This window comes from Juglans microcarpa x Juglans regia, chromosome 4S (assembly GCF_004785595.1).
Source record: "Juglans microcarpa x Juglans regia isolate MS1-56 chromosome 4S, Jm3101_v1.0, whole genome shotgun sequence".
Classification (NCBI taxonomy): domain Eukaryota; kingdom Viridiplantae; phylum Streptophyta; class Magnoliopsida; order Fagales; family Juglandaceae; genus Juglans; species Juglans microcarpa x Juglans regia.
In genome coordinates this window covers 11,711,299-11,737,977 of record NC_054601.1, presented here as the reverse complement: position 1 = coordinate 11,737,977, position 26,679 = coordinate 11,711,299, and the positions used below count along the sequence as shown (strand labels likewise).

Genomic DNA, 26,679 nt, shown 5'->3' with positions numbered 1-26,679 from the left:
TCTTGGTGCTCTTTTCCTTACAAACAAATAGAGAACTTTAAAAAAATAAAATTTGATATTATTTTTAAAAAATAAAAATAATTAAGCTGAAATCATTAAGATCTTACCATCCACATGATCCCTCCACAGTTGGCGCATGGGCCCACGAGTTAGTAGAGTTATATATGCATGTTTCTCAAACCCTACAATAGTGATCAAGTCAACCCTCTATTTTCACCTATATTAGTACTGCTTTCCCTAAATCTCTGAGTTAACATACTCGGCTATTTAAGTTTGTAGAGTAGGAGATAGAGATCTTCTTCAACCGCAATAATTGATTCAGAGCTGGTGCAACCCCATTTACATTTTTTACGACTGCAGTGGAAACCTTGGATGAACCTTTTTGAGGACTGTCAACAAAATACATTTATGGTTGGTCTTCTTTTAGACCATATTGCAGTCTACTAGCCAAGAGAATATAAGACCTTATTTCATTAATTCTTGCATGTATGATGCTGGATATAAGACAATCTACAGAGGGCAGACAAGCAAAAACCATAGAGAAAATTATACTTATATGCCTATAGAGCAATGCTAGCTAATTGTACTTACAAAAAACTTACATATCCACGTGACTTTCTCGCATGTAAACCACTTAACCTACCATGTTTTTCTTTTTTTTTTTTTTATCATATGATAAAACCATAAAAGTGAACATAATCAATAAAAGACAATTGAAACTATAGAATGAATTAAAGAATATAGCGGCTACTAACGAATAGTTCATCATTTATTTTAAGTACATTTATTAATATAACATGAGCTTTACTGTTAAAAAGATTGTAAGAGACTCCCACTCGACGGAACTTGTACCCGTTAATTTATCTATAAATACTTTCCTTGGAAGAAAAAAAAAAAAAGTGGATGGTTCATAGTTTTACGAACTTGGGCCTAAAGTGGCCCCCCGTATATTGTGATGTTTTCTTCATGTTGTGGTCAACAAAAGTTAGCCACCGGCACTGGGGCCCTCCCGCTTAGAAAAAGCTCATGAGACTCTATGCATGGGTTTTTCATGCATGGTCGAGAGAGAGAGAGAGAACATTAATATAATCGAACTTAAAAAGTGATTAAACGTTAACATAATCAATGATAAGAAAGAGACTCTTCCACTAATAAAAAGTGATTAAACATTAACATAATCGAACTTAAAATAATAAGAGGTAGCTTCTTTTTGTCTTCTATCACGTGCTGATAATTAAATTTCTAAAATAATATATGATTTTTGGTGTGACTTCAACACATTCATTCATGAATTGATCATGACTTGGCATTTCAAAACAACATTAATTGTACGTACGCTTTACTTCTGACACATTGCCCCTCTTCTTACCCTTAATTTCTTGCATGCAATTAATTCCATGCTGTTTAATTTGCTTTCTTTATTTTTTATTTTTCTTGACACCGAATTTAGTAATATTATTATTTCTGAAAATATTTATTGGCATGTACGGTGTTCTAGCTGGTAGCTCCCTCTTGCGTGAAAGATTGTATTTTTTTTTTTTTTTCTATTTCTCGGCAAGGTAAATAGCATTAATAAAGAAACAGATACATATTGTCTGATAAAGTACAAGCTTAAATACACGGGAGGTCTTTATCACTATGAAATTGTAAAATACAGGGTGAGATAGTGAAGATGGGTAGGCTTCCATAGAGATAGTTGAAAGCTGTCCATTGTGCTAAATTATATGCACATCGATTTTTGAATCGATGAATTTTTTTTGTTAACCAAGTTTCAAAATTTGTGAGAGTGAATTTGATGTCATTGGTGATTACTTCCATTTCCCAATTTGTTAGGTGATTTTCTCTAAGAATTGCATGGATTGTTTGTAACGAGTCTCCTTCAATGTGAATTTTCCTGAATGCACGAGATTTTGCTTCTTTGATCCCTGTCAATGCAGCTATGGCCTTCAATGTGAAAGATCGTATTCGTGTACTCTATTAATATTCTTTAGATTTGATTTGATATAATATGTAATATCATATAATATAATATATATAATAATATCTAATATCATGATTTATGCTTGTTTTGAAGATCAATCTAGCTATTTTCTAAATAAGAAATATTTACTGATCATAATTGCATGCATGGGGAGCCCATATACGTGCCTAGCTTGCACGTGCCCTTCTCATAATTACAATCATTATATATCTACAATTTTCTCCCTTGGGATTAAGGCTGGTCGAGCCTAGCAGGTCTTTAACTTGTCAAGCTTGCCTCAACTCAAAATACTCGATCTCGAGTTCGATCTCGAGATTTTTTTTTTATTCTTTGTTCGAATTCGACTTGATAAACTAAACTTTCAACTCGAGCTCGTCCCATAAATGAGCTCAAGCTTGAGCTCAAATTGTTTATTTTGTATTTTTTGAATAAGATTTAATAATTAATAAATCAAATAAATAAAAAATAAAAGATCTAATATTAGATTTATACAACTAATAAGTAGAATCTCTATTGAATTATAAAATTTTAAAAAATTTATAAATAATTAATATCTAACTAGTTGATATTTATCTAAAATAACAATATATTATATGCGTACATATATTATTAATACATATACTTAATATGATAGCATATATCTATTTCATATATGGTTCTCACATACTAGTATATGAAATTATTAAATTTTATTGACTAATTATTATACAAATTATAAAATATATGAAGTATATTCACTATATAGACATAAGTAATTAGATTACATATTATATATTTAATTATAAAAGTGGAATGCTTATATTATTAGCTAATACATATATATGTATATATACATAGGTGTATGTATATATACATAGATATTAATAAGTTTTAATCGAGTCGAGCTAACGAGTCGACTCGAGCATAAACGAACGGGTCTTAACGAGTCTTAGTCGAGTTGAGTCGAGTTTTGTCGGATATATTTCATTAACAAATCAAGCGGGTATCTACTTTCACGAACGAACTTTTTTTTTCACGAATCGAGTTTAACCGAGCAAGTACCGAGCGGGCTGTCGAACATAATAGTTCATTTACAGCCCTAGTTGGTATTATGCCATGCACCCTTCTCTTTTTGCAGATTTTCTACTATGTAGGTTTGGTCAGTTGAGCTTCCATGAATGATTTCATCTAGTTTGATTGATGAGCTTCCATGTAATTATAAGTTGAATAATATGTCCAACCGTAATATCTGAATGATGAATGTAAACGTCCGAGAAGCATGGAAATAAAAGGCTTATGCTATTCAATAAGCTTTGTTTGATAATTAAAACTGCAATTCATGCTCTTGTAACATTTGAAGATCGACCACGTACAATCAGCGAGAAAATTATTACAAGTGGTTGTGTTGAAATTGATTATTAGTAAATAAAAAATTGAATAAATATAGATAGCAACTACTGTTGAGAGCAATTATTTTGTACACATGATGTGGCATCATATAGACCACACATCTCTCAAGTCTAAAAAAAAGAAGTAGAGAACTAGAAGCAGCTATGTAGTGAGTGCAAAGTGTGCACTACTACAGTGGCTTCTCTCTAGCATTACTCTAAAAAATTATTCTCATCAGCCACTGTTCATCATCCTATACCTTATAAAAAATACTTTCATATCCTATAAAAAACACCCGCATACCTTATGAAACAACTATAGGTGTAGGGTGTGAGAGTGAATAGTAATTGATGCATAGTAAATCTTATTAATAAATTGTGAAAAAATCATTCTCATCAGTCACTATTCATCACCCCACACTCTACACCCTATAAAAAACACTCTCACACTCTATAAAAAAACTATAAACGTGGGGTGTGTGATGTGAATAGTTGTTAATTTATAACAAAACTCTTAATTGCGTGACGACGATAATCCATTAATGTCTCCTATGGATCAGTTTATACCAAAATTTGGACCCCAACAGGTTAATAGTTGGTCATAGAACTTGACAGTGATGTCAAGAAGGAGAAGCGTAGTCATAATATGACAAAATAAAGAGAAAATTGCTAATATTAATACGACAGAGATTTACGTGTTCCTACATTACAAAATTGGGAAGAAACTTTACTTCAATAATACTTGTACATTACAAGCTCTCATTTGTCCCTCTTTGTTACAAGATAGAAAGGAGAAGAGATAAAACTTGTGTTATGAGAGTAAAGAGATATTTTGAGTAACGAAATAATTTATGAGTAATAATGAAATAATTTATAAATAATAGTAAAATAGTTTGAATTAAGATGTTAAAATTGAATAAAAATATTATAAAGTTAAAATATTATTATAATATATATATATATTTTTTCATTTTGAGATTTGAAAAAATTGATTTTTTTTTTGTTCTTGAAAAATGATAAACACACGTACTTTTCACAATATTTTACACAATAATGTTTTAAAATGATGAGTATTTTTGTAAACTATCTTATAAAAATAACATCATTTTATAAAAATATCATTATTTTATAATATGTGTTGTGAAATGTATTGTATGGATACTATTACTCTTTTGTGTTTTGTTTAAAAATTTGAAAAAATTGTAATGATCATTAGGTAATGATTAGATAAAAAAATTGAAAATTAAAAATTAAAAACTGTATTTAAATGATGTTTGAATATTACGATGAAATGAAATGGAATGAGATGAAACCATCTCAACATTCAAACGAGTCTGAAACACAAACACAAGGCATTGGGACTTTTGTGGGGAGGACGAGTTCTAGATTTTGAAGCTTGACGACCTTGTGTTAGTTAGGGTCCATTTTAATATACAAGTATTCTCATCTATTCTAAGTATTATCGCATATTTTCTTTCCAAGTCACTCAAACACAAAAAAAAAAAAAAAAAAAAAAATCAATTTCAAATTTTTATTTTTTTTTATTTAATCATTATCTAATCATTATAACCAATTTCTTAAAATTTCGGACAAAACAAAAATTATATTACAAAATTATATTCAACAATTTTTTTAATTTTATAATATTTTTATTCTATTTTTTTCTCTCATTTTTCAAAACAAAATAAAATATTTTAATTTAAATTATTTCACAATTACTTATAAATATTCTAAAATATTCTAAATACCTAAACGGGCCTTAAAATTTTTTAACATCAAAACATGACTTAAAGCTTTGTGTGCCACTCCTAAACCTTTTCAACTGGTTGTCCTGTATGAGACTTGTAATTTCCATTTTCTTCCACATCTATTTTGCCACATCACATGCACACGTCTCACATAAAATAACCAAAAACATAAGTAGAATCAGAAAGTACTAAAAATATATCAAACGAATTTAAAGATCGTCTCCTCTCTTTTATCTTAACAGTTGAAAAAAATAGAGTTATTTGGATTCATAGATGAGTCATGATGGGTTGAAATGATTTGTAAATAATAGAATAAAGGTTAAACTATTTATTATATTTTATATAAAAATTTGAAAAAATTATTTTAAAATTTGAAAAAATTAAATTATTTATTATATTTTGTATAAGAACTTAGAAAAGTTGTAATGATGAAATGATATGAGTTGAAAAGAACACGCGATACTTACACAACTCATGATTGTATCTAATATTACTCAATTATTAAATATATAGACTAAATAGAATCTTCTAGGACATTAGAGAAAGTATTACAACTACAAAGATATTTTTAAAAAAATTATAAATTAACTTTGTTTCATATAATACGTTATACTTTTTTGTTTTATTTTAAACAATATAATAAGTTTGATTTATACTCTATAGTAAAAATTTCTTTATAATCTAATATATCATGTTAAATGTATATATTTATTTTATAAAATCTCTTTCCTTATCAAGCATATTATTAAGTAAAAAGATTTCATTTAAAAAATTATAGAGCATCATAAATTATAATCCTTAATCTACACTCACTATAATTTTTTAAATGAAGAGAAGTGTTACAGTTATAAAGTTATTATATAAAAATAAATTCATAAAATGATACGTTTTCATATGATACGTTAAATTTATTTTATAATAAAAATAATTTTATTATCTAATATATCACATTAAATTATATTAATTTATAAATTTATTTTTATAAAATCTGTTTAAAATATTTAAATACTTGTTTTCACCGATGGGTAATGTTTTCCACTTCGGTAAATTATGTTATTTTTTAATAACAAAAAAAGAGAAGAAAAACAGTTCCGAGTAGATAATGAGGACAAGAAGCGAAGGAAAGAAAACGAAGGTGGGGACCCAAAGGTACGGTCCGGATGTAAATCTCTTTAAGAGGGTATAAACCTGAACCGTTGGTTTGTAACTCTCGCCTTTTTAGACATGGGATAAAAGGGACAGGTCCATGGAGTAGATGCCGAATCGACGTGACCCCATAATACCATGTCCTTGTCTTGACGGTAGTAACCCCCTCATTTATAACGTTAACCCTCAAGGGCATGTTTGTAATTGGGTTAAAGGTATTAAAAAGTATTTAAATAATTTTAAAAACTCTTTAATAAAAAAATTAGATTTTTGAGTATTATATATTAAAATACTTTTTAATATCAAATAAAGGTCTCGTTTGGTTACATAATTCAGATGATATGAAATGTTTTGTTGAAAGTTGAATAAAATATTGTTATAATATAATTTTTTTAATATAATTTTTGTTTTAAAATTTGAAAAAATTAAATCGTTTATTATATTTTGTGTAAGAGTTTAAGAAAATTATAATGATTATATTAGATAAGATGAGATGTGATAGTTTGGTTTTGTATAACCAAACCAGTCCAAATGTATGTTTGAGGAAAATTATTTTCCTCAAACGCGCTTTTCCAAATAACCTGGAATGTAGTTCAAATTTTAAAAAGGTTATCAATGAGCAAAAATATTGATACAATTTTAAGATAATTACAACTTTCAAACCTTTAAAGATATGATCATAATATTTAAAAAATCAAATGATTATCATTTCTATATCAAAAAATACATTTTTAATTTGTTCCGAAGCAAATATAACATATTTGAAAGTGCTTTAAATATGTAGTTAACAAACATTAAATAACTTTTTAATAATAGAACTTATTACTTAAGTTATAAGTTATAAGCTCTAATACTATAAGTTATATTTCACATCGTAATCCCAAACATACACAACCCCCGACTGGAGCTAAGTCCGTCATGTTGAATATTGATTTATTAATTTATAATGTTAAAAATAATGATATATATTACACTTTTATCTCACTTTCTAACAAATCTTTTAATTAAAAATAATTTAATGAAAAATAATTTATAAGCTCTACTCAGTTTCTTCGAAAGAAATGGTGCATACATGGATTCATATAAAAAACTAATTTTTTAGAAAAATGATATTTATAGTTATAGAATGCATAAATGTCACGTAATTTTTTTGAAAAAAATGAATAAATTTGATACCTATATGAAAAAATTACTTTTTTAATAATAGATTTTATGACTGTGCACGACTCTTGTAAAACTCATCAATGTATTTAGAATTACTCTTTTTTTTAGTGGGTCCAACTTTTTTTAAGAGATTATAGAAAATTTGTACTCTGTAAAACTAAAACTAAACGTAATATTGATTAATTTAATAATTAATAGTCAGCATCGTGTATAGATATTTTTTTAATGTTCTTGCCATATAAATGCAATTTGTATAACTCGAATTAGGACTCCACTCATTTAATTATGTAATTTAGATGAAATGAGATGAAATATTTTAAATACTAATGAGATTTCTAAATTAAAATGAGACGAGATAGTTTCTAAAAATCTGTTTAAATAGTGAGATGAGATAAAATCTTCTTTTAACTTTTTAGAAATTTGATAAAGTGGTGGACCTCATCAATTATTGAAAAGTATTTTGAATTATTGGATTTCAATACTATGAATATATAAAAAATAACTAATGTCTATTATTAATTTAAAAACTCATAAATATTCTGAATTTCCCAAAATATATTTTTATATTATTATATTATGACCTATTTATTATTCTATATTTTATAAAATTCAAAATATATTTTTCTAATTATATATTACAAGAAAATAAAAAACTATAATAGATAATTATATATATTAAAAATGTGGTGGTTAGCATTATTGTAACGGTATTGTAGAGATAGATGAAACTTTATAAAAGATAAATTATAGCTGTACTATATTGTTACTATAGTATTATTGTTGCAAATCTAGCGATGGTTGAAAAATCGGAGATAAGATAAGATTTCATTTTCTATCGTTTAATAGGCAGATGAAAAATAAAGTACAACATAGATTAGATAATTTTTTTACTGTTTGTGGGAAAAAAAGCTTTATTTACTATTTAAATAAAAAAATAAGTGTACGTGTAAAGGTGTAACATCTGCCCTACATAATATACTAGCCACTGCCTGTACGCTGTGCAAAAGGTTTTTTTTTTTTTTTTTTTTTAAGGTTCTGTACAGATTTTCAATTCTAATATAATTAGAAGAGTTCTTTTATATACATTCGGTAAATATAATCGGCATGCAGTCTTCTTTATCATGTTAGATTTAAAATGAATTATTTCTCTTTCATCAGTTCGATCTTTCTCTCTCATCAGCTCCATCATCTCGGTCTCTCTCCTTAGTTTTTCTCATCTCTCTCTTATCAGTTCGGTCTCTCTCATCAAGTGTCTCCACGTCAGTCACATTTGCATGCCGTTTGTATCAGGTGCTTACAACAAACATTTTTCTAATTAGAATAGAGTTACTCGCACCGCTCTTAGCTCTTGGAGTTACTATTGCATTTTTTGAAAAAAAATTTAAAAGTATTAAAAAAATATATATAAAAAAAACACTATAATTACACTAATGTTGGAAATTGAGAGCGGTAGTTGTAGAAACACCGATATAATTATCGTTAAGATCTACACTGTCTTTAAAATTTAATATATCAAAAACTATATATTACAAGAACGTTAGATATAAATTTAAAGTGTTATGCATATAATTTTTCAAAAAAAATGAGTGTCATTAAATTTTTTTCTTTATACAGAAACTGTACAATGCTCGTGATTTAGAATTTATACAGATCATTACTATTACCGATCTATAATCAATAAAAAAAACAAAGAAAAATAACAAAAGAAATGTTTTAGTTGATCGTATAAAAATAAATTTATAAATTGACATGTTTTGATTTAATACGTTAGATTTATTTTACAGTAAAACTAATTTATAATTTAATGTATGGTATGAAGACACGATAAGAATAATGTTACATACAATCATGAAGTGTACAAGCGTCGTACAGTCGTTTTGAAAAACAATGAAATCCATTAATAACAAATTAATTTTTTTTAGATGGGTCTCATATTCATTCACTTTTTTTTAAAGTAATTACATGACGTTTATACACTCATAACTGTAACTATAATTTCTTAAATAATAATAATAATAAATAAAATTCTATACACTATACTACCATCTCACTTTCATTCCATTAAGTATAATGTATCATATTTATCACTATTAAATAATAATTTAATGTATATTTTTTTATCATTTAATGATGATGAATGTGTCATATATTATTTAATATGATTAAAATAATATGAGAGTGTGATATATAATATTATTTTAATAATAATAATAATAATAGTAATACAACCTGTTCACACTTTGAATGTTGGAACGCGTGTGCAGAAATAAGAATATCATCAGTAATTGCTCGTACACATTACACACACGCATGTATAATTCATTTCATTTAAAGATCTGCGACATCATAAATTCCGTTAAAAAATAAATAAATAAATTGCTGGCCGCCTCATTTATGGATTCATTATGCATGCCTTGATTATCATGAATCATCATCTACCATTGGAGAGATGACTTTAAGAATGAGTGATACAAGATTGAAATGCCAGTATGATTGGACGGCCATGATGTCATCTACGTTACCACATTTCACATCATATCATTCCTTGTTATTTTAAAGACTTTTTCTTTCCTTAATTTTTTAATAATATAATTGCCACTCTTTTTACCATTCATTATTTAATTAGCTAATATAATTATAGAAATTTATTAAAAATTATTTCAATTATATCACTTAAATTCATTTTAAATAGAGTTATAAATTAGTTATAAAAAAATTTAAAAATTTATATAATCTTAAAGGGTGATGTAGTAATCTATGTCTTATAAACCAGAGACGTCTTGGCTCCGTTTGGATAATGAAAGTATTTCATCTCATCTCATTTCATTATTACATATTTTTCTAAATTTTTACACAAATTATAATAAATAATTCAAACTTTTCAAATCTCAAAATAATAATTTAAAAAAATAATATTCTAATAATATTTTATTCAACTTTCATCTAAAATTATTTCATTTTATCTCATTGTACAAACTGCAGATTAGATTCAAAAGTTTGATATCCTAAGTTCAAACTCTTTTAAATAATTGGATTATGAATTTTTTTTTCTTAAATCATCATATACTCAAATGAGGAAAACTTGTAAGGCTCCAATAAAGGTCTTAGTAACATTTGGACAATATCTCAAAGGAAAATGTTAGTTTATTTCTGGATTTATTCTTAAGTTTGATTGCTAATGTATTTTATTTTATTTTATTTTATTTATTTTATAATATTTTAAAAAATAACCATTAGTGATATGTGTATTTTTTAAAATGCTTGAAAAAAATTAAAAAAATATTTAAAAAAAGATTGATTGTAGTAGCGGACACACCCAATAATAAAAGTTAGGCAGTAGAGTAGTATCACCCTATCCTAAAAAATTAATTGATGGTACAATCTAAACCCATTAATATCGTGATAAAACCTTTTTCTTTAAAATAATATAAAATCTTATACACTACTTACGCTCATTATCTACTAAAAAATATCACAAAAACTTTGTCGAAATTTTATTTTTTGGATGGTGAAAGGAAAAATAACAATAAGTTGGTTAATATTTTTATAATATTTAGAAATGTGTGGTCCCCGCAATCTCCTCGGCCTCTGATCCAGCCGTGCAATCCCAATCATGATGAGATTCCACCCATTACGCTATGCACATCATAACACTTTATTATTCACCCACTCATTTTCTCACGATACGACAAGCTGTGATATGAACTCGTTAATATTGCAGCGGGCGCTCCACTCTGTCTCTCTCTCTCTCTCTCACTTTATTATTATTACGTACACCCGTTTTATGCGGCTCCCATTCGTCGCTAACGGATAAGATGGCATCAAGGCCGACCACGTGTCCAATCAGAACACCGCCCATCACTATCACACCAGCCCCTCCACTTCTTTAACCCTGGTTAATTTTTCTAACCTCACCCGCGGCAGCATGGACGACTCCCCTTATCCTCTTCATCTGTAATGTCAAGTGCCCTCTCGCTTCCTCTCTCTCTGGGCTTTTGGTTATCCTTCCGGGAGGCGCAGACACAGTCACTCGCTCGGCTTCTGGCGTAAAACAACACCGAATCGGGTGATGCAGAGAATGGCCTGCCCTTTTCCGGACGAAGTGCTAGAGCACGTGTTCTCGTTCGTACAGTGCGACAAGGACCGGAATGCGATCTCGACGGTGTGCAAGTCCTGGTACAAGATCGAACGGTGGAGCAGGAGGCGGGTCTTCGTCGGGAACTGCTACGCGATCAGCCCCGGTATGGTGATCCGACGGTTCCCGGAGGTGCGGTCCATCGAACTCAAGGGGAAGCCACACTTTGCCGACTTCAACCTCGTCCCCGACGGATGGGGTGGCTACGTGGCCCCATGGATCTCCGCCATGGCGGCCGCTTACCCTTGGCTCGAGGAGATTCGGCTTAAGCGTATGGTCATCACGGACGAGAGCTTGGAGCTCATCTCCAAGTCCTTCAAGAACTTTAAGGTCCTCGTGCTGTCCTCCTGCGAGGGCTTCAGCACCGAGGGCCTCGCCGCCGTTGCTGCCAATTGCAGGTTCGGTTTTCTTTTGCTTTTTTCGGGCTTTGTGTTCTCTCTATTTTCTGCTGGTGAGAAAACGAAGGAAAGTGGAAATGGAGAACTTCTTTTTGCTTCTTTGTCGAGACTGACTCGTACGTGCTCTGGGTTGCTGTGTTTGGTTGCTGAGAAATATGGGTTGAATGGAAAAGTGTACAAGTTGGGATCTTTATGGTTGTGTTCGTTTGGCTTTGAAGATAGTTTGCAAACTCGCTTTTAGCCTAAATCGTTTAGTTTGGTTCAGCTTAGTTGAGGTTTTTTAGTTTTAATAGGTCCCAGATGCTGATAAATCTGTTATTTTGGAAGTCAGATTTCTTGCCTTTAGCGACATTTCTGTGCCTCCGGTGCAGCATTGTTCTATTTGGGCTTTTATTTGAGCTTTGAAGGAGAACATCTTGGCTGGGATGGGACTTGAGTGAGTAATGATGATCAATATGGGGAAGGGTTTGAGTTTCTTGGGTCGATTAGTTTTTCTCTGATTTTTACTCTTTGGGTGGTTCGAGATATTGGTCAATTCGCGAGTTTAAATCTGTTGCTCGTTCATGATTGATTCCCGAGTCAACAGGTAAACTTAATTATGTTGCATTTTGTGCTTTAAGTTTCTGGGATTTGGTTTTATAGATAGGAGATCCATGATGTGCAAACTGTTGCGTTGCTTTGATTGGTCTGTCTTCTGCTCTTGTATCTTGTGGATCTGAGAGGTCACTTAAGGTTGCTTGGCTTACTTTTCTTTTTGCTATTCAGAGTTCTGGATAGTCGTTTCCTGGATAGTGTTTGTTTCTTTTGAATTTCTCAACTAGTTTCTCGTTTTCTTACTTTAAATATATGTATTGGGAATAATGAATCTTATATTTGGTGTTCATGTTATTAATTGAAGATTCCGTTTTTTTTTTTTTTTTTTTTTTTTTTTTTTCTTTAAATTTCTAAATCTTCGTTAAGACATTTACGGAAAACTTGTTTACGCTCTTTTTTGGACAATTTGGTTCTGGGACTGGTAAAGCAAATGTCCTTTTCTGATAATGGGTTAATGAAGACCTAAGAGAGATAAGGAATAAATGATCCCCTTTACTATTAATCTTTGTCATGTCACTACTTGCCTAAGAAGAAAAAGGGGTAATCTTTGTCAGTGTCAATGATATGTATGGCAATAACCTTATCAATATCAGTAGACATACTAAGTTTAGTCTCTGCTGTTTTTGTTCTACTCAACTGCTTCATGTGGTAATATTGCAGATCATACTTACAATGCAGATCATACTTACACTGCAGGAATCTGAGAGAGCTGGACTTGCGGGAGAGCGAAGTGGAAGACCTGAGTGGGCACTGGCTCAGCCATTTTCCTGATGACTACACCTCACTGGTGTCCCTTAACATTGCTTGCTTAGGTTGTGAGGTGAGTTTCTCTGCCCTGGAGCGCCTAGTGGGTAGGTGCCCCAACCTGAGGACTCTTCGGCTCAACCGTGCTGTGCCCCTTGACAAGCTTGCAAACCTACTTCGTCGGGCACCTCAACTGGTTGAGTTGGGCACAGGGGCTTACTCATCTGAGTTGCGACCTGATGTATTCTCCAACCTATCAGGAGCTTTTTCTGGATGCAAGGAACTGAAGAGCCTATCTGGTTTTTGGGATGTAGTCCCTGGGTATCTTCCAGCTGTTTACCCTATCTGCTGTAGGTTAACAACATTGAACTTGAGCTATGCTACCATCCAGAGCCCTGATCTCATCAAGCTAGTTGGCCAATGTCAGAATTTGCAGCGCTTATGGGTATATCTGAGTTTTTCCTACAACATATTTTATTTGTCTAATTTCATTCTTGTTTTTTGTTTCAGTTCTGGACACAAGACTGTTCCTGTTGTTTATTCATTTCTATTTTTAATCAAGGACGTTAATACAGGTGCTGGATTACATTGAAGATGCTGGCCTTGATGCCGTTGCAGCATCTTGCAAGGGTCTACGAGAATTGAGGGTGTTTCCATCTGATCCATACGGACCAGAACCTAATGTACTGTTGACAGAACAGGGCCTTGTCTCCATTTCTGAAGGCTGCCCTAAGCTCCAGTCAGTTCTGTACTTTTGCCGTCAAATGTCTAATGCTGCCTTGATGACCATTGCCAGGAATCGACCTAATATGACCAGGTTTCGTCTTTGTATTATTGAGCCTGGAACTCCTGATTACCTTACCCTTCAACCACTTGATGTTGGATTTGGAGCCATTGTTGAGCACTGCAAGGATCTACAACGGCTTTCCCTTTCTGGTCTTCTCACCGATCGTGTGTTTGAGTACATTGGGACTTATGCCAAAAAATTGGAGATGCTGTCTGTGGCCTTTGCTGGAGAAAGTGATTTGGGACTCCATCATGTGCTGTCTGGTTGTGAAAACCTTAGGAAGCTGGAGATTAGGGACTGCCCCTTTGGTGACAAGGCTCTTTTGGCCAATGCTGCAAAGCTGGAGACAATGCGATCCCTTTGGATGTCTTCTTGCTCTGTAACTTTCGGAGCATGTAAGCTACTAGGTCAGAAGATGCCGAGGCTTAATGTAGAGGTTATTGACGAGAGGGGAACCCCAGATTCAAGACCGGAAAGCTGCCCTATTGAGAAGCTTTACATATATAGGACTGTTGCTGGGCCAAGGTTTGACATGCCTGGTTTTGTTTGGACGATTGATGAAGATTCGGCGATGAGGCTTTCTTGACAGTTCTCCTCATGTATTATGGCCCCAAATCTGGCCCCCTGAATGTGCTAATGGGTATAGCAGGTACATGCTCTATATGACACCCAATTATTTCACATTTACATTTATGTAGCTCAATTAATTGCAGCCCTGGTTGGAGGTTGAGCAAGTTTGGGACGGTATATAGAGGCTCAAGGTGTCGATTGCCACTGATTTTACACTTGGCTGAGTTATGAAATACCAATTAGTAATTAATAAAGATATCAAAACTCCTGTTGTTGTATGTGTATCTAATAGAGTTGTTTTAATCGGCAGTGACCGTGTAAACTATTGGCAGACTTTTGCTTGTTTATGAATTCATATTTTCATGTTTTCATCAGGGGCTAATTATCTTGTGGACTCAGTTGTATTAGTGATAACTTGCATATCAAAACTTGCATATCAAAAAAGGAGATAGTTGTATTAGTGATAGCCTTCTGAAGGAATAAGAGTTTCTGTTCAGATTAGACCCTTGTAATTGCATTTGCATGTTGGATCTGAATCTCTCATTCTTTCGACCTTTAAAGGTCATTTGATTTTTCCTTTTCTGACATATAAGATACAACTAACTGAACTAGTGATTACTGCTAATGGGGGAGGAAAGGAAAAAAAAAAAAACAAATCCCCTTTCTCTCCTACTGGCCTCTTTTGTTCTGCGTGTGTACTCTACTCTAGGTTTACGAGCTCGAGCACTGGCCTAACCAAATGCCGGGGCCTTGTCAAATTTTGGCTAACTTTTACTAAAGTGGTCAGCATTGGAGTAGTTAAAACTCCAATACTCTACTTTTGAGCTACAGGAAAGTCTAACAATTATCCAAGTTTGTCCCGGTTATTGTTCATCTTCAAAACAATATTTTACTCTAAAAATTTCTTCCAAGTTGGCAAAATGTATTTGTTGGATAATTAGGTTGAGAAAAAAATAGTTGGGAGACAATAATTTTAAGTAAAATTTAAATTATTAATTAATATATAGAGTATTTGCAAAATATAAGAGAAAAAAAATTAAAAAAATTATTATTAAAATATATAATATTATATTATTATTTAAATTTTGACATGGATAGTCCTTGATTAATATCTCCAATGATTTTGGCTAAAGTCAAAATCTTAACTTGGACGTAGACCATTGCCAATGTTCTAACAGATTGAATTGGTCATTTGGGACTGCTCGAAGGCATCTGATGATTCTGATATCAATTGTGCTGTTCTATGATGATTACACATGGTCGCCAAAATCTTTAGTCGATCAGTTGACTAGTCGAATGCTTGTTTTCTTCAATGCTCGCCAAACTGTAGCCAATGTAACTAGATTGCTCTTGTTATTTTTCTCCACAAAAGATCAAGAAAAAGAAAAATGATGACCGACTGTGTCTTAAAGAGAGAGTAGATATTCAAAATTATAGAAAGTTTGACATCAAGATCGTTTACTGCAAAAGCATGGTACTGGGGACATCCTGACATTATCAGATACATTTCATTAAAGAAACGTCGTACACTTCAGGTATAAGAAGACTCTGGTGCCTTTAAACAGTCTCTACTAAATATCGTAGGTTCATTGTCGTTCCTATTTCACTTGGAAGTTCTCGCTCAGATTGGGACCAAAACTTAAGAGAGGGGGACTATGATCACCAAACCCCAAGAGTTGTCTCTCCAGTCTCCAGCAATATGTCGAGTAACTTACGGAGGAGGACTATCAGGAAATGGAAGTTAACGACCCTGCATGAGCTTCTGCATGAGCCTTTGCCTCGGGTAAATGTTCATAGGTATGGTAACTTTCACTTTTTCTTCAACTTCATTGGGGAGAGAGAGAGAGAGAGAGAGAGGGCCTCGAATGGTGAGCCACGTGATAGATGCGGTGACATTGGATGGTGTCCACAGCCTTTTGCTAAATTCACGCCTGCTTTTCTACACCCACACCACCGCGCCTGTTAAACGACCCAGCAACCAAAGGACTTGAGCCTCTTCTCTCTCTCTCTCTGTGAAGTTTGATAGATATTTCACAGAGAATAAAATCTATGCAAATAAACTATGTCACGAAATTTCTTGAAAGAAAAAAAAATAAAAAACAAAAACAAAAAGATATCGGTACAGAAAGACAGACAATAACATAACACTGACACCCCCAACCCCACCAGACTGACTCAACAAAGCAAGAACCCAAAAAAAAAAAAAAAAAAAAAAAAAAGAGGTGAGCGAGAGGGGACCTGTGTGTGAAAGTGGGTGGCGTTATCAAACTGCAAACATTTTTATTGGTTGATGATGGCCACACGTTTTATACTTGATGGTGATGATGATAATGATCATCATTTATATTCTCTCATTACTATTACTATGATTTCTTTGCTGATTTCATCAGTACTCTGGTTTTATTCTCTTTTTACTCCCCACAACACATTCATCATTATATCACAGTTACTGATTCATGCTTGTGCTCCAAAGTCACAAAATGGTGCAGCTAAAGTTGCTAATGGTTCAGTTCATGGATGGTCCAGACAGACCCTTCGGGACCAAACAAGTGACCATGTAAATATTGCAATATGAATCTCATAATCTGATCAAATGAGAGTGTATGATTTGTGTGCTTCATGATTGATTCTGGCTTTCTGAGCTACAATGATTATGGTCTGAGAATCGCATAGAAAGAAATGCAGATCAATGAAATCCTTTCCCACGTTTGTGCTTAAACAATTATAGTTTCCATCTAAATGGAAGGAAACAATTACTTTTTGCTAAAACTTATCATATGCAATAATGGGGCAAAGAAAATACTTTAATTATAAAATGATTACATAAAAATAAACTTACAAACTGATGTGGTTTGATGTGAAACGTCAGATTGTAAAGTTATTTTTATTATAAAATAGATCTAACGGATTCTATAAAATTACATCAGTTTGTAGGTTTATTTTGTATAATCTCTGTGTCTATAGCAATTCTCTAATGACAATTGTTAGAGACTTGGGCAGTCAACTTTTTACAAGCCAGAAGTCGAGGCTTAAACCCATAACTACTGTCACAAAAATGGTAGATGATGGAAAAGATTAATCTAGTCATACAATTCATATTATGCATAAAGCTTTCACTTGTATCTGTTGGTCTACAGGAGTTAGGGCTCTTCTAGAAACCTGTTCCTCCATTGTTGCAAAAGTTGTGGGGCATGAAAGATTGTCTCTCACTTTAATTTCAAACAAAATCAAAGGTCCTTGGGTTACTCTCAAGGGTCAGGCTAGTTTGGGTATTTAGGTATTATGAGAATATCCCATTACCTTTTTTATTAACTTTTTATTATTATTCACATAATATCTAAGAATAGAAAATGATAGGGGTACTACTCTCTTATTACTCATTTACTACTCTTTTTGTATTTATTTTTTTTTAATTTTTTTTTATTTTACTTAACAGTTAATACTTAACGGTTAAGGAAGTAACTATTAGTAAAATTATTTATTTTTTAATTTTTTCTTAATGATTAAGGATGTTAAAAAAATACTTAAAAAAAATGATAAAAAAATAAAAAAAAAATTTCAAATATATGTAAATAGTTTCTAATAAATGAGAATACCTCATTATCCAAACCAACCTAAATGGTCTTTGGATTATTCGTAAGTGGTTTCACTTGAGTTAGATCCTGGATTTGAATCCAAATATAAAATTATAAATTTATTTTTTGTTATTGGTATTAGCTACCTAAAGATTGGTAAGGATGGGATACAAGCTATGTCTCAAACTATTATTACAATTAGGTATGGAAACCTCTTCCTGTTATCTCTTTCTACATTTTTTTTTATCCAAAAAAGAAATTAAGGAAAAAAGAAAGAGATAAAGGCTTTGACCCTTCTGTAAGGATGGGTCACCAAGCCCACTTGGTTGGCCGTTGGCATTTGGGCTCAAACTCTCAGTAACAGTGTAATGAGAGGTACCGATCCTAAATGTTGGCAATCCCGCGTCCGTTCTGATTTTGACAGCAAAATCATTTCGTGACAAAATAGCAATCAGCTTATGTCAAATTGCCAATGGTCTTCCTTTCTTCTCATTGGCCTATACAGTCAAGATTATTCAACCCATACCCTTAATCATTTGCGAAATCATGTTTAATTTTCCATGTCTGACTTGACTGACTTCAGCAAAGTGATAATATCCCTCTCATATTTCTGGGACTTCATCTCGCATTCATTGATTGTGGCAGAGAAGAGACTCTAGGAAGCTCTGGTGTTTGCAGCTTTGGTTGATGGGTAAGGTTATTTGCTCGGAGTTAGATGATGGTGGTCTGGATCTCATGGGACTACTCATGGCGTTGGTCATAGCTATGACTCTCATGATCATCTGCACTCCTTCCCGTCCGAGGCGGGCTGTAATTGCTGTTTATCATGGTCGCTAACCGCCGGTGTTCTTGGCCAAACATGCTCATGCTACCATGTTTTTGTCCTATCTGAGTTTCTAATTGTTGTTTGAACGTTTTTGGTGTCTAAACTTATGTCCTTGAGAAATTGCATAGCATCGATAGCTGGCTTTAGTTGATGATATATAATAGTTCATGACACGATTGCTATATGTGGGGTGACTGCTATAAATCGTGTGGTTCGTAATTTGTAGACTTGCTGTAAAAAATGTTTTACCACAGAAAGTTCTCAATTTTATGGAATGATATTGGTATGATCCCGTTCAATACATGGGCAAACATGTTTTGTGATAGAATTATGTTGTGTAAAATCAATGTATGATTTTATTTAAGCTGTTTTTTAAGTAGTTAGTAGTTTTATTCACATCAATCATTATAATTGATATACAATTTTTTTTTTATTTGATGTCGGGAATCTCTCCAAAACAAGATCCTTCGAACCCATCCTTACAGAGTAAATCCTGATCCCATGCACCACAATCTCGAAAGTTTCAATACACGAAATTGGTTAAATCGCTAAAATTGATATACAAATTGCCAACTTCTCTATGAAATCACAATTCTTTTCGTCAATTGTCCATTAATGCAAAAGAGTAGCTAGATTTATCCATAAACAAGAAGGAAAATAAATGGGGCAGCAGGGCAGGGGGTAGAAGGCAAAGAACAAACTCAGGGTAGTTCAACTTAGTTTTTGGTTGAATTTTGTATAGTCTCCAGCAGATGCTCAATTCTATACTTCATAACAGGCTGGCCTGCCCGCGTCTTTTTGAACATCTTTTCCTTCGTGGCCTTCCTCCGAGCTTCGGCTTTCTCCCTTTGTTCCTTCTTTGCCTGATTAAGAGCCTCCATCTCAATCCTTGCCTTCTCTTTCTGTTCATGTTTCTTCTCATACAATTCTTTCAAACTGGGTATGCTGTTATTCTTGCTGTTCTTGTTCTTCCTGCTCATTATTCTTCCATCTTCTGTTTCAATCTCATCCTGCAGTGACAGAATGGTAGTGACTTAAGAGTCCAACCTCCATGTGTAACGGCAAATCTCATAGTGAGTTTGCTTTTCTTTAACCTTTAAAAGCCAACGACCATTTTTCCTATTAAATCAGCATTCTCAAAAAGTCACAAGACAATGAAATGGTATTTAGGAACTGAAATTAGGGCCTAAACCTCAAAATCTGAAAATAAATTAAAAACAACACTAGTGTTATAGTACACAACCAATGAAATTGCAGAAATGATACGATCATTTATAAAAAGCTTCCAAATTTTGGCACTTTCTTCAGGTCTTAACCTACCGTCAACAAGAAACAAATGAAACAATCTTAACATTCAGATAAAGAAGATATCATATCAAACCTCGAGAGGGTTAATACTTGAGGAAGTATCATGCTTCAGACTTTGTTGCTTCAGCAACCTTTTATACTTTTTCACGTACTTTGCATTCTTATAGAACTCCTGCTGCTTCTCTGACCAGATAAAACAGGCACCTGTTAGTCAAAGCTTGCAACAAACCAGGAAAAAAAAATCCACGCAATCTTTTCTTTCACAACATAACAGATGAGAGATGGTGGATGAATCATTGTTGCTCAGAACTTATACCGCATATCGCACAATGATTTTGTGGTCCATTCATGGATTGGCCTCGTTTGCTTTCAGAAAACATCTTATCTCATCTAATCATTACAATTTTCCCAACTTCCAATACAAAATAAAATAAACAATTCAACTTTTTCAAATCTCAAAACAAAAATAATATTAAAAAATATATTCTAACAATATTTTATTCAACTTTTTAACTTTAATCTCAACTCATCTCATCTCATCTCATCTCCGAAAACAAACGAGCCCTTAGTTGCTTTTATATATATCAAACCAATGCAGTTCTTGTTTAAAACCGGTTCTCCTGTCATTTCTCGTCTTAGTTTTTTAAAACAACTCTAATAACCTTCTCTGAAAATAAATTTCTGTATACTCCTTTCTGAACATATTTTTCAATGAGAAATACTCTAGTCACAAAGAGATTACACAAAAGTAATCCCACAAACTGCTGTGGTTTGTCGGATTGTAAAGTTACTTTTATTGTAAAGTAGATCTGACAAATAATATGAAGCCACATTAGTTTGAAGGATTACTTTTGTGGCTGTAGCACTTCTCTTTTTCGATATGCAAATTACAAATATTATTAGCTGGAGCATGCCTATATTTATCCAAAGGGAACAGGTACGGTTGAGCAACAACCCTCAGGTTGGTATTGGGTGGGGTTTTACGAAGAAACCAAAAGGGTCAACGACAAAATTCAGCCCCTGAACCTATGTAGACTAACCTAACTGATGGAACCAAGTTGAACGAATGACAACTGGTTGGTTTTGGTTTGATTGGCTGGCTGGGTTGGGTAATCAAGTTTCTTTCTACCCCTCAATAAAATTTTGTTTACCGATAAAAAAAAAAAGAAGTTTCTTTCTACCTGGAGGGGTGGCTTTGGTAGTGGAAATGGCACAGCAGAATACATTGGAGATCTAGAAATACAGGTCGATGTTGAAGTCTTAGAAGGTCTTGCAAACCATCCCTGAAATGGGAGCTTTTCGATCAAGAGCTCCACACTCTTTGCATACCATGGAACACCGAGCCTTATTCACTCTGCTGGTGATCAAAATGGACTTTTGGGCCTCCTTGATGGCCAATTGCGTCCTTGGAGCCTTGCCTTGGCAGTTTGTAAGTGCAAGTCATATAGAGAAAAGGTTTGAGAAATGAGGGGCAAGTAGTTCAGACTTGTTTGAGTGCTGTGAGGGAATGGGCATGGAGGGAGGAAATTTATGGGGAGTGGAAGTCAGTTGGATCAAGCCCATACTACCAACCCTTGTCAGCACCTTTGAATTGATGCCAACTTGTCACTTGCTTGTAATGGACTGACATTCGTTGGTATCCTTTAAAATTGGGGGCTTGAGCAGTATTTGGGTCATCTTTAAGAACAGAAGAATCAAGAACATCCATGGTGTCCCCCTCTTCCTATTCAGTGCTCAATGGTTTGAAATTACTGCCCGGTTTGAGAAAACAGCCAATATTTGACACAATGTATATCATGTCCACGGGAGGCTAGACCACATCATACTACGCCCTAGGCAGCTCGGCAAACAACTTAAAACAGAGAGAAAAGGCATCCAAACCAGAAAACCCATTATGCAAAGTCAATTGCAGCTGGGTACATTATATAAGCAAGTTTTTCAATCATAGTTTTGTAGTATTAAACTAAAAAGTTGTAAAAAAAAAGAAAGTATTAAACTAAAAACTTCTTAAAAAAAGTACATTTGTGCCCAATATTACGAACCCTGGATCAAACATCTATTGTACAGCTTAATTCTCTATCGTATTAAAGGCCTAGGGCGTCCAAGTCCTGTAGATGCTCTTTTAAAAAAAGCGGGACCCATTATGAAAAAATGAATTGTTTTTTTCACATAGGTGCCACCATTTTTTCAAAAGGCCTGCTTTGGTTTCCAAACCTATGTAACATTACTCTGCCAGAAACTTTCTTAATACTCTGTGTTCTGGAAATTACTGGCATCCTATAGAATTCATGGCAATTCGGTCACTTCCTGGTCGTAGTATCTTCCACCGTGAAACATGTAAACAGCCCATTTGAAAAATAGTAGTAAAGCTAAAGATTTTTTTTTCATATCCTTCGATCTCCTCATCAAAAACCCGGAAATTTAGATCGGCAAACAACAATGTCAATTCCCACTACTCTTGCTGAGCAAACAAACAAGCAAAAAAGAAAAAGAAAAAAAAAGATAAAGAAGCCAATACAAAAGCTCTGAAATAAAATAAAGACCCTGTAATGAACCCAATTAAGTGGGTTGGGCTTGATGGGCCCTAGCTAGGTTGTTGCACTTTTACTTTATTTGAATTGTTAAGTTGTTGACCCATGGCCTTAGTTATGGTGTTTGTAGAAATTTTGCCCATGGCCTTCTTTTGGTGGCTGACGATTATAGGAGGGGTGTCTTCAAGTATATATAGAGGAAAGGGGGTAGTTGGAGAGGACATTCTGGAATTTCTGTGGAGTTTTGTAGTTTTTCATTTGGAGGAATTGGGGACCTCGAATACCCCAAAGCATTCAGTAGCATTTCTATCATCTCCTTCTCTGTTCATAGTTTTCTCTATTTTCCATTGTCATTCAGTCTAATACAATCTGTGAGGTACATAACAATTGGTATCTAGAGCCATCGATTCTTCATGGATGGAGTACAATTCAATAAACAGCAAGCAAATTTGCTGTTGATGGAAAAGATTTTGGACAAATTACTGCACTTGACAGAAATACTCGACAGAATGCAGCAAAATTGCAAGAAGATGCAGGAATCTCTCACGGACGAAGAAAATGCAGTAGAGGTGGAAGAAATTGTCGCTCCCTCCTCTAATATTCAAAATCCAACTCTGAAATTAATTCATAACCCTAGACTCGTTCGTCACTACCATACACCTCCTTCGAGATCCGAACCAACCCAAAATGTAGAAAATGCGGTGGAGTTGGATGAGATCGTTTGCATACCCACAAATATTGTTACCAAAGAAATCACCCCATCTGTCCTTAGAAACCCAAATCCGACATTAATTTCTAAACTCTTAGATTTTCCTCTCCATGGCCAACCTCTAATCCCTAACTCTAGAATAATCCTCCCTAGTGGCAAGAATTGTACTGCCCCATTCAGAGTCCTAAACCTCATTAAATCCTCTAATTCCATGTCTATATTCATTTATCTTTTCACAAGCATCTCCGAAGATCTTACCCCTTCACACTCACTCTAGTCAAATTAGTGATTGGGTTGTGGATTTTTGACCCCTGGCATTCACACACTCTGTCAAACGTGCAAAGGTTGGAAAGGCATAGGGATAATGACCGCCTAGTCGCTCGCCGAACCATTGCGGAATACTCCAACACCTCCATAGGCACTGCCACAGGGCTTGGAATGCTGGGTTTGCCTGTTGTCACCATCGCAAAATCTCCCTATCTGAGGCTCAATCCCAAAACGTTGGCCAACAACATACCCACCAATTTCTTCTCCTCCTTGATCTTAGCCATCATAACATACCTTGCCGAGGATCCTTGTTTCCCTAAGATCTTCGAGTCCGATTGGTGTTACTTAGAGAAAATTCGCGTTACCCTATGTGATGTGCATGGTCTCAGATTTGGGTCGTTTGAAGGCCCTTAGTGTAAAGCAATGGAAGATTTTTGAGGACACGTCTTTGGTCCATTTAAACTGAATCTGGAATTTGAAGAGGCCGACAATGTTGTCTTCTCAGTTCATGGTCTTCGGAGTGTCTTCCTCACTCATTATTATATGTGTAATGGCCAGCACGATTCAGAACCTTGTGGGAAAGATATGGCTAACACAGAAACAGAGAGGTCGGAGGATAGTTATGAAGATGATTATGAAGAGATTGAAGCTGATATTACTGTGGCAGCACTGCCCATGGATGAAGAACGTACCATCGCATTTGGTTTGATGAAGATTGATGAAGCAGGCTGCATTATTGAGTTTGCAGAGAATTTTAAGGGTAAGAAATATTTTCCTCCTCAGTTGCTTGATGCTTTGCCTCTTAAAGTGGTCTTTAAGCCCTTTGATAGAGGAAGAGAAGGAAACCCTGTAGGAAAGAATTTGGAATGTGGAGTGACGAGTGGGTTTGATGTGAGAACTGGGATGGGGTTAAATATAGTTCTCTACAGTACACTTTTGGCCAGGTGTGCTTCTCGTAGATATGTGTTGAAGCTTCCAAGTCATTACCTTGTTTCACCTCAAGAAACTGAGAGAGCATCTGATGAATATCTGAAAAATGGTATCCATCGCATTGCTGGCAAAGAGACCCTTGAAGTGGGTCATGTAACTTTCAGCTGGAATGGAAACTGTTCTGGATATTTTAACCCAACACTGGAGGAATACATGGAAATACTAAGTGATTCCAGAATTACATTCAAGGTCCAGCCAAAGATGAAGGCCGTGGGAATTACTGAAAAAGTGAGAGATGCTATACTTAGCCGTAAATTCGACCAGGTGCGTGTCATTCTACCGAATGGTGACATGGCGGGGCGTACGGGTGACATTGATGCTACAGTTGTGGCTTGCAAGGCTGCTGATGAGGTTGTCAAGATAACTCTTGAGGCAATAAAGCAAGTGGGAGCAACTTACGCTGAAATTGTGGAATCATATCTTGGTAAGTCCGTTACAAAGGCTGTGATTATTCTTATTAGAGGATGAACCCAAACACCACATCTCTTGCACTGAGGTACTTTCAACAGAGGCTGGAACCAAATAGTGATCTTTTGCAGAGAATGATTTCTATGGGGAAGCTGCTGCTGCTGCTGTCGAGGAACATCACTGCTGCATCTGTGTTGTCTTGGTCAACAAAGGTCCACAACTTAATCCATGGGCAGGTTCGGGTTGACTCTCCAGGGGGAGTGATCTTAAAGAATTTCACCACCAGAGACGAAGTGGCATTGTATTTTCAGCCATGTGTTTTGGTTGGAGTTGGTGCGGGGAATGGAAATGTAAACAATGTTGCTGAGGAACCGAAAGATTCTGACTGGAATCTCAGTCATAGAGTTGCATCACTTCTCTCAACCTTGAGGACAAGGTTCTTTGAAGGGGTGGACAATGTAATGAACCCAATTAAGTGGGTTGGGCTTGATGGGCCCCCCTAGCTAGGTTGTTGCACTTTTATTTGAATTGTAAGTTGTTGACCCATGGCCTTCTTTTGGTGGCTGACGATTATAGGAGGGGTGTCTTCAAGTATATAGAGGGAAGGGGGTAGTTGGAGAGGACATTCTGGAATTTATGTGGAGTCTTGTAGTTTTTCACTTGGAGGAATTGGGGACCTCGAATACCCCAAAGCGTATGAATTCAGTAGCATTTCTATCATCTCCTTCTCTGTTCATAGTTTTCTCTATTTTCCATTGTCATTCGGTCTATACAATCTGTGAGGTTCATAACAGACCCCAACTATTATTATTATTATTTTGATAAGTTACAGACCCCAACTATTATAGAACACAAATCTTCAAAGTACATGCACCGGAAGATTTAAAAAAGAAAAAAAAAAAAGCAAAATAAAGCACATATACGTACTTATCAGAGCTGGGTTGTAGAAATTGCTCGTTGATTTGGCATTAGCAAAGGCCTCGAGCGAAAGGCCACCCCCGCCCAACCTCTTCATGTTCTTTTTCTTCTTATTGTTTTGCATTTTGATCGATTCTGCGCCGTCGATTTTCACTCTGCTTTCCTTATCTTTGGGCTTCCTACTCTTCATTGCGGCAAAGGAGTTTTGTGAGAGATAAGCGCAGAGACTGAAGGATTGGGTGAAAACAGCGAAGGAATTGGGGAGAGAGGAAAACGGATTGGAAACCCTAGCTTGCAATTTCGGAGGGCTATTCCACAGATTATTACACGAGTAGTTAATAGTTATATTCATCTTCCATCTACTCCACATATACCACGTGTTATTTAATTTTTTTTTAAACACATGCATTTTTTTTTTAAGAACATTGACATTGATTTATGTCAAACACATATTTACATATAACTATACTATTAAATTGACTATATTGGATTATACATATATAAATATTTTCA

The 26,679-nt window shown here is 34.1% G+C and overlaps 2 protein-coding genes across 2 annotated transcripts; one reads left to right on the top strand and one right to left on the bottom strand.

Moving 5' to 3' along the window:
* Positions 1–11,321: 11,321 nt before the first annotated feature.
* Positions 11,322–15,135, top strand: LOC121263619 (protein TRANSPORT INHIBITOR RESPONSE 1-like). Its single transcript, XM_041166604.1, has 3 exons — positions 11,322–11,939; positions 13,230–13,722; positions 13,853–15,135. The coding sequence occupies exons 1-3, from the start codon at positions 11,476–11,478 to the stop codon at positions 14,648–14,650; spliced, it is 1,755 nt and encodes a 584-aa protein (XP_041022538.1). The 5' UTR covers positions 11,322–11,475; the 3' UTR covers positions 14,651–15,135.
* Positions 15,136–19,616: 4,481 nt separating this feature from the next.
* LOC121262670 lies at positions 19,617–26,502 on the bottom strand. The gene is made up of 3 exons (XM_041165253.1): positions 26,176–26,502; positions 20,417–20,526; positions 19,617–20,045 (listed from the first exon to the last, which is right to left on the bottom strand). The coding sequence occupies exons 1-3, from the start codon at positions 26,354–26,356 to the stop codon at positions 19,752–19,754; spliced, it is 585 nt and encodes a 194-aa protein (XP_041021187.1). The 5' UTR covers positions 26,357–26,502; the 3' UTR covers positions 19,617–19,751.
* Positions 26,503–26,679: the final 177 nt, after the last annotated feature.

What these genes read in the sequence shown, in the direction of transcription:
- LOC121263619 (XM_041166604.1), top strand. Translation starts at nt 11,476, where the DNA reads ATGCAGAGAATGGCCTGCCCTTTTCCGGACGAAGTGCTAGAGCACGTG. An exon ending in GCCGTTGCTGCCAATTGCAG is followed by an intron (nt 11,940 to 13,229) that starts GTTCGGTTTTCT and finishes CTTACACTGCAG; the next exon opens with GAATCTGAGAGAGCTGGACT. An exon ending in AGAATTTGCAGCGCTTATGG is followed by an intron (nt 13,723 to 13,852) that starts GTATATCTGAGT and finishes ACGTTAATACAG; the next exon opens with GTGCTGGATTACATTGAAGA.
- LOC121262670 (XM_041165253.1), bottom strand. Translation starts at nt 26,356, where the DNA reads ATGAAGAGTAGGAAGCCCAAAGATAAGGAAAGCAGAGTGAAAATCGAC. An exon ending in CTACAACCCAGCTCTGATAA is followed by an intron (nt 20,527 to 26,175) that starts GTACGTATATGT and finishes TTATCTGGTCAG; the next exon opens with AGAAGCAGCAGGAGTTCTAT. An exon ending in CAAGTATTAACCCTCTCGAG is followed by an intron (nt 20,046 to 20,416) that starts GTTTGATATGAT and finishes CTGTCACTGCAG; the next exon opens with GATGAGATTGAAACAGAAGA.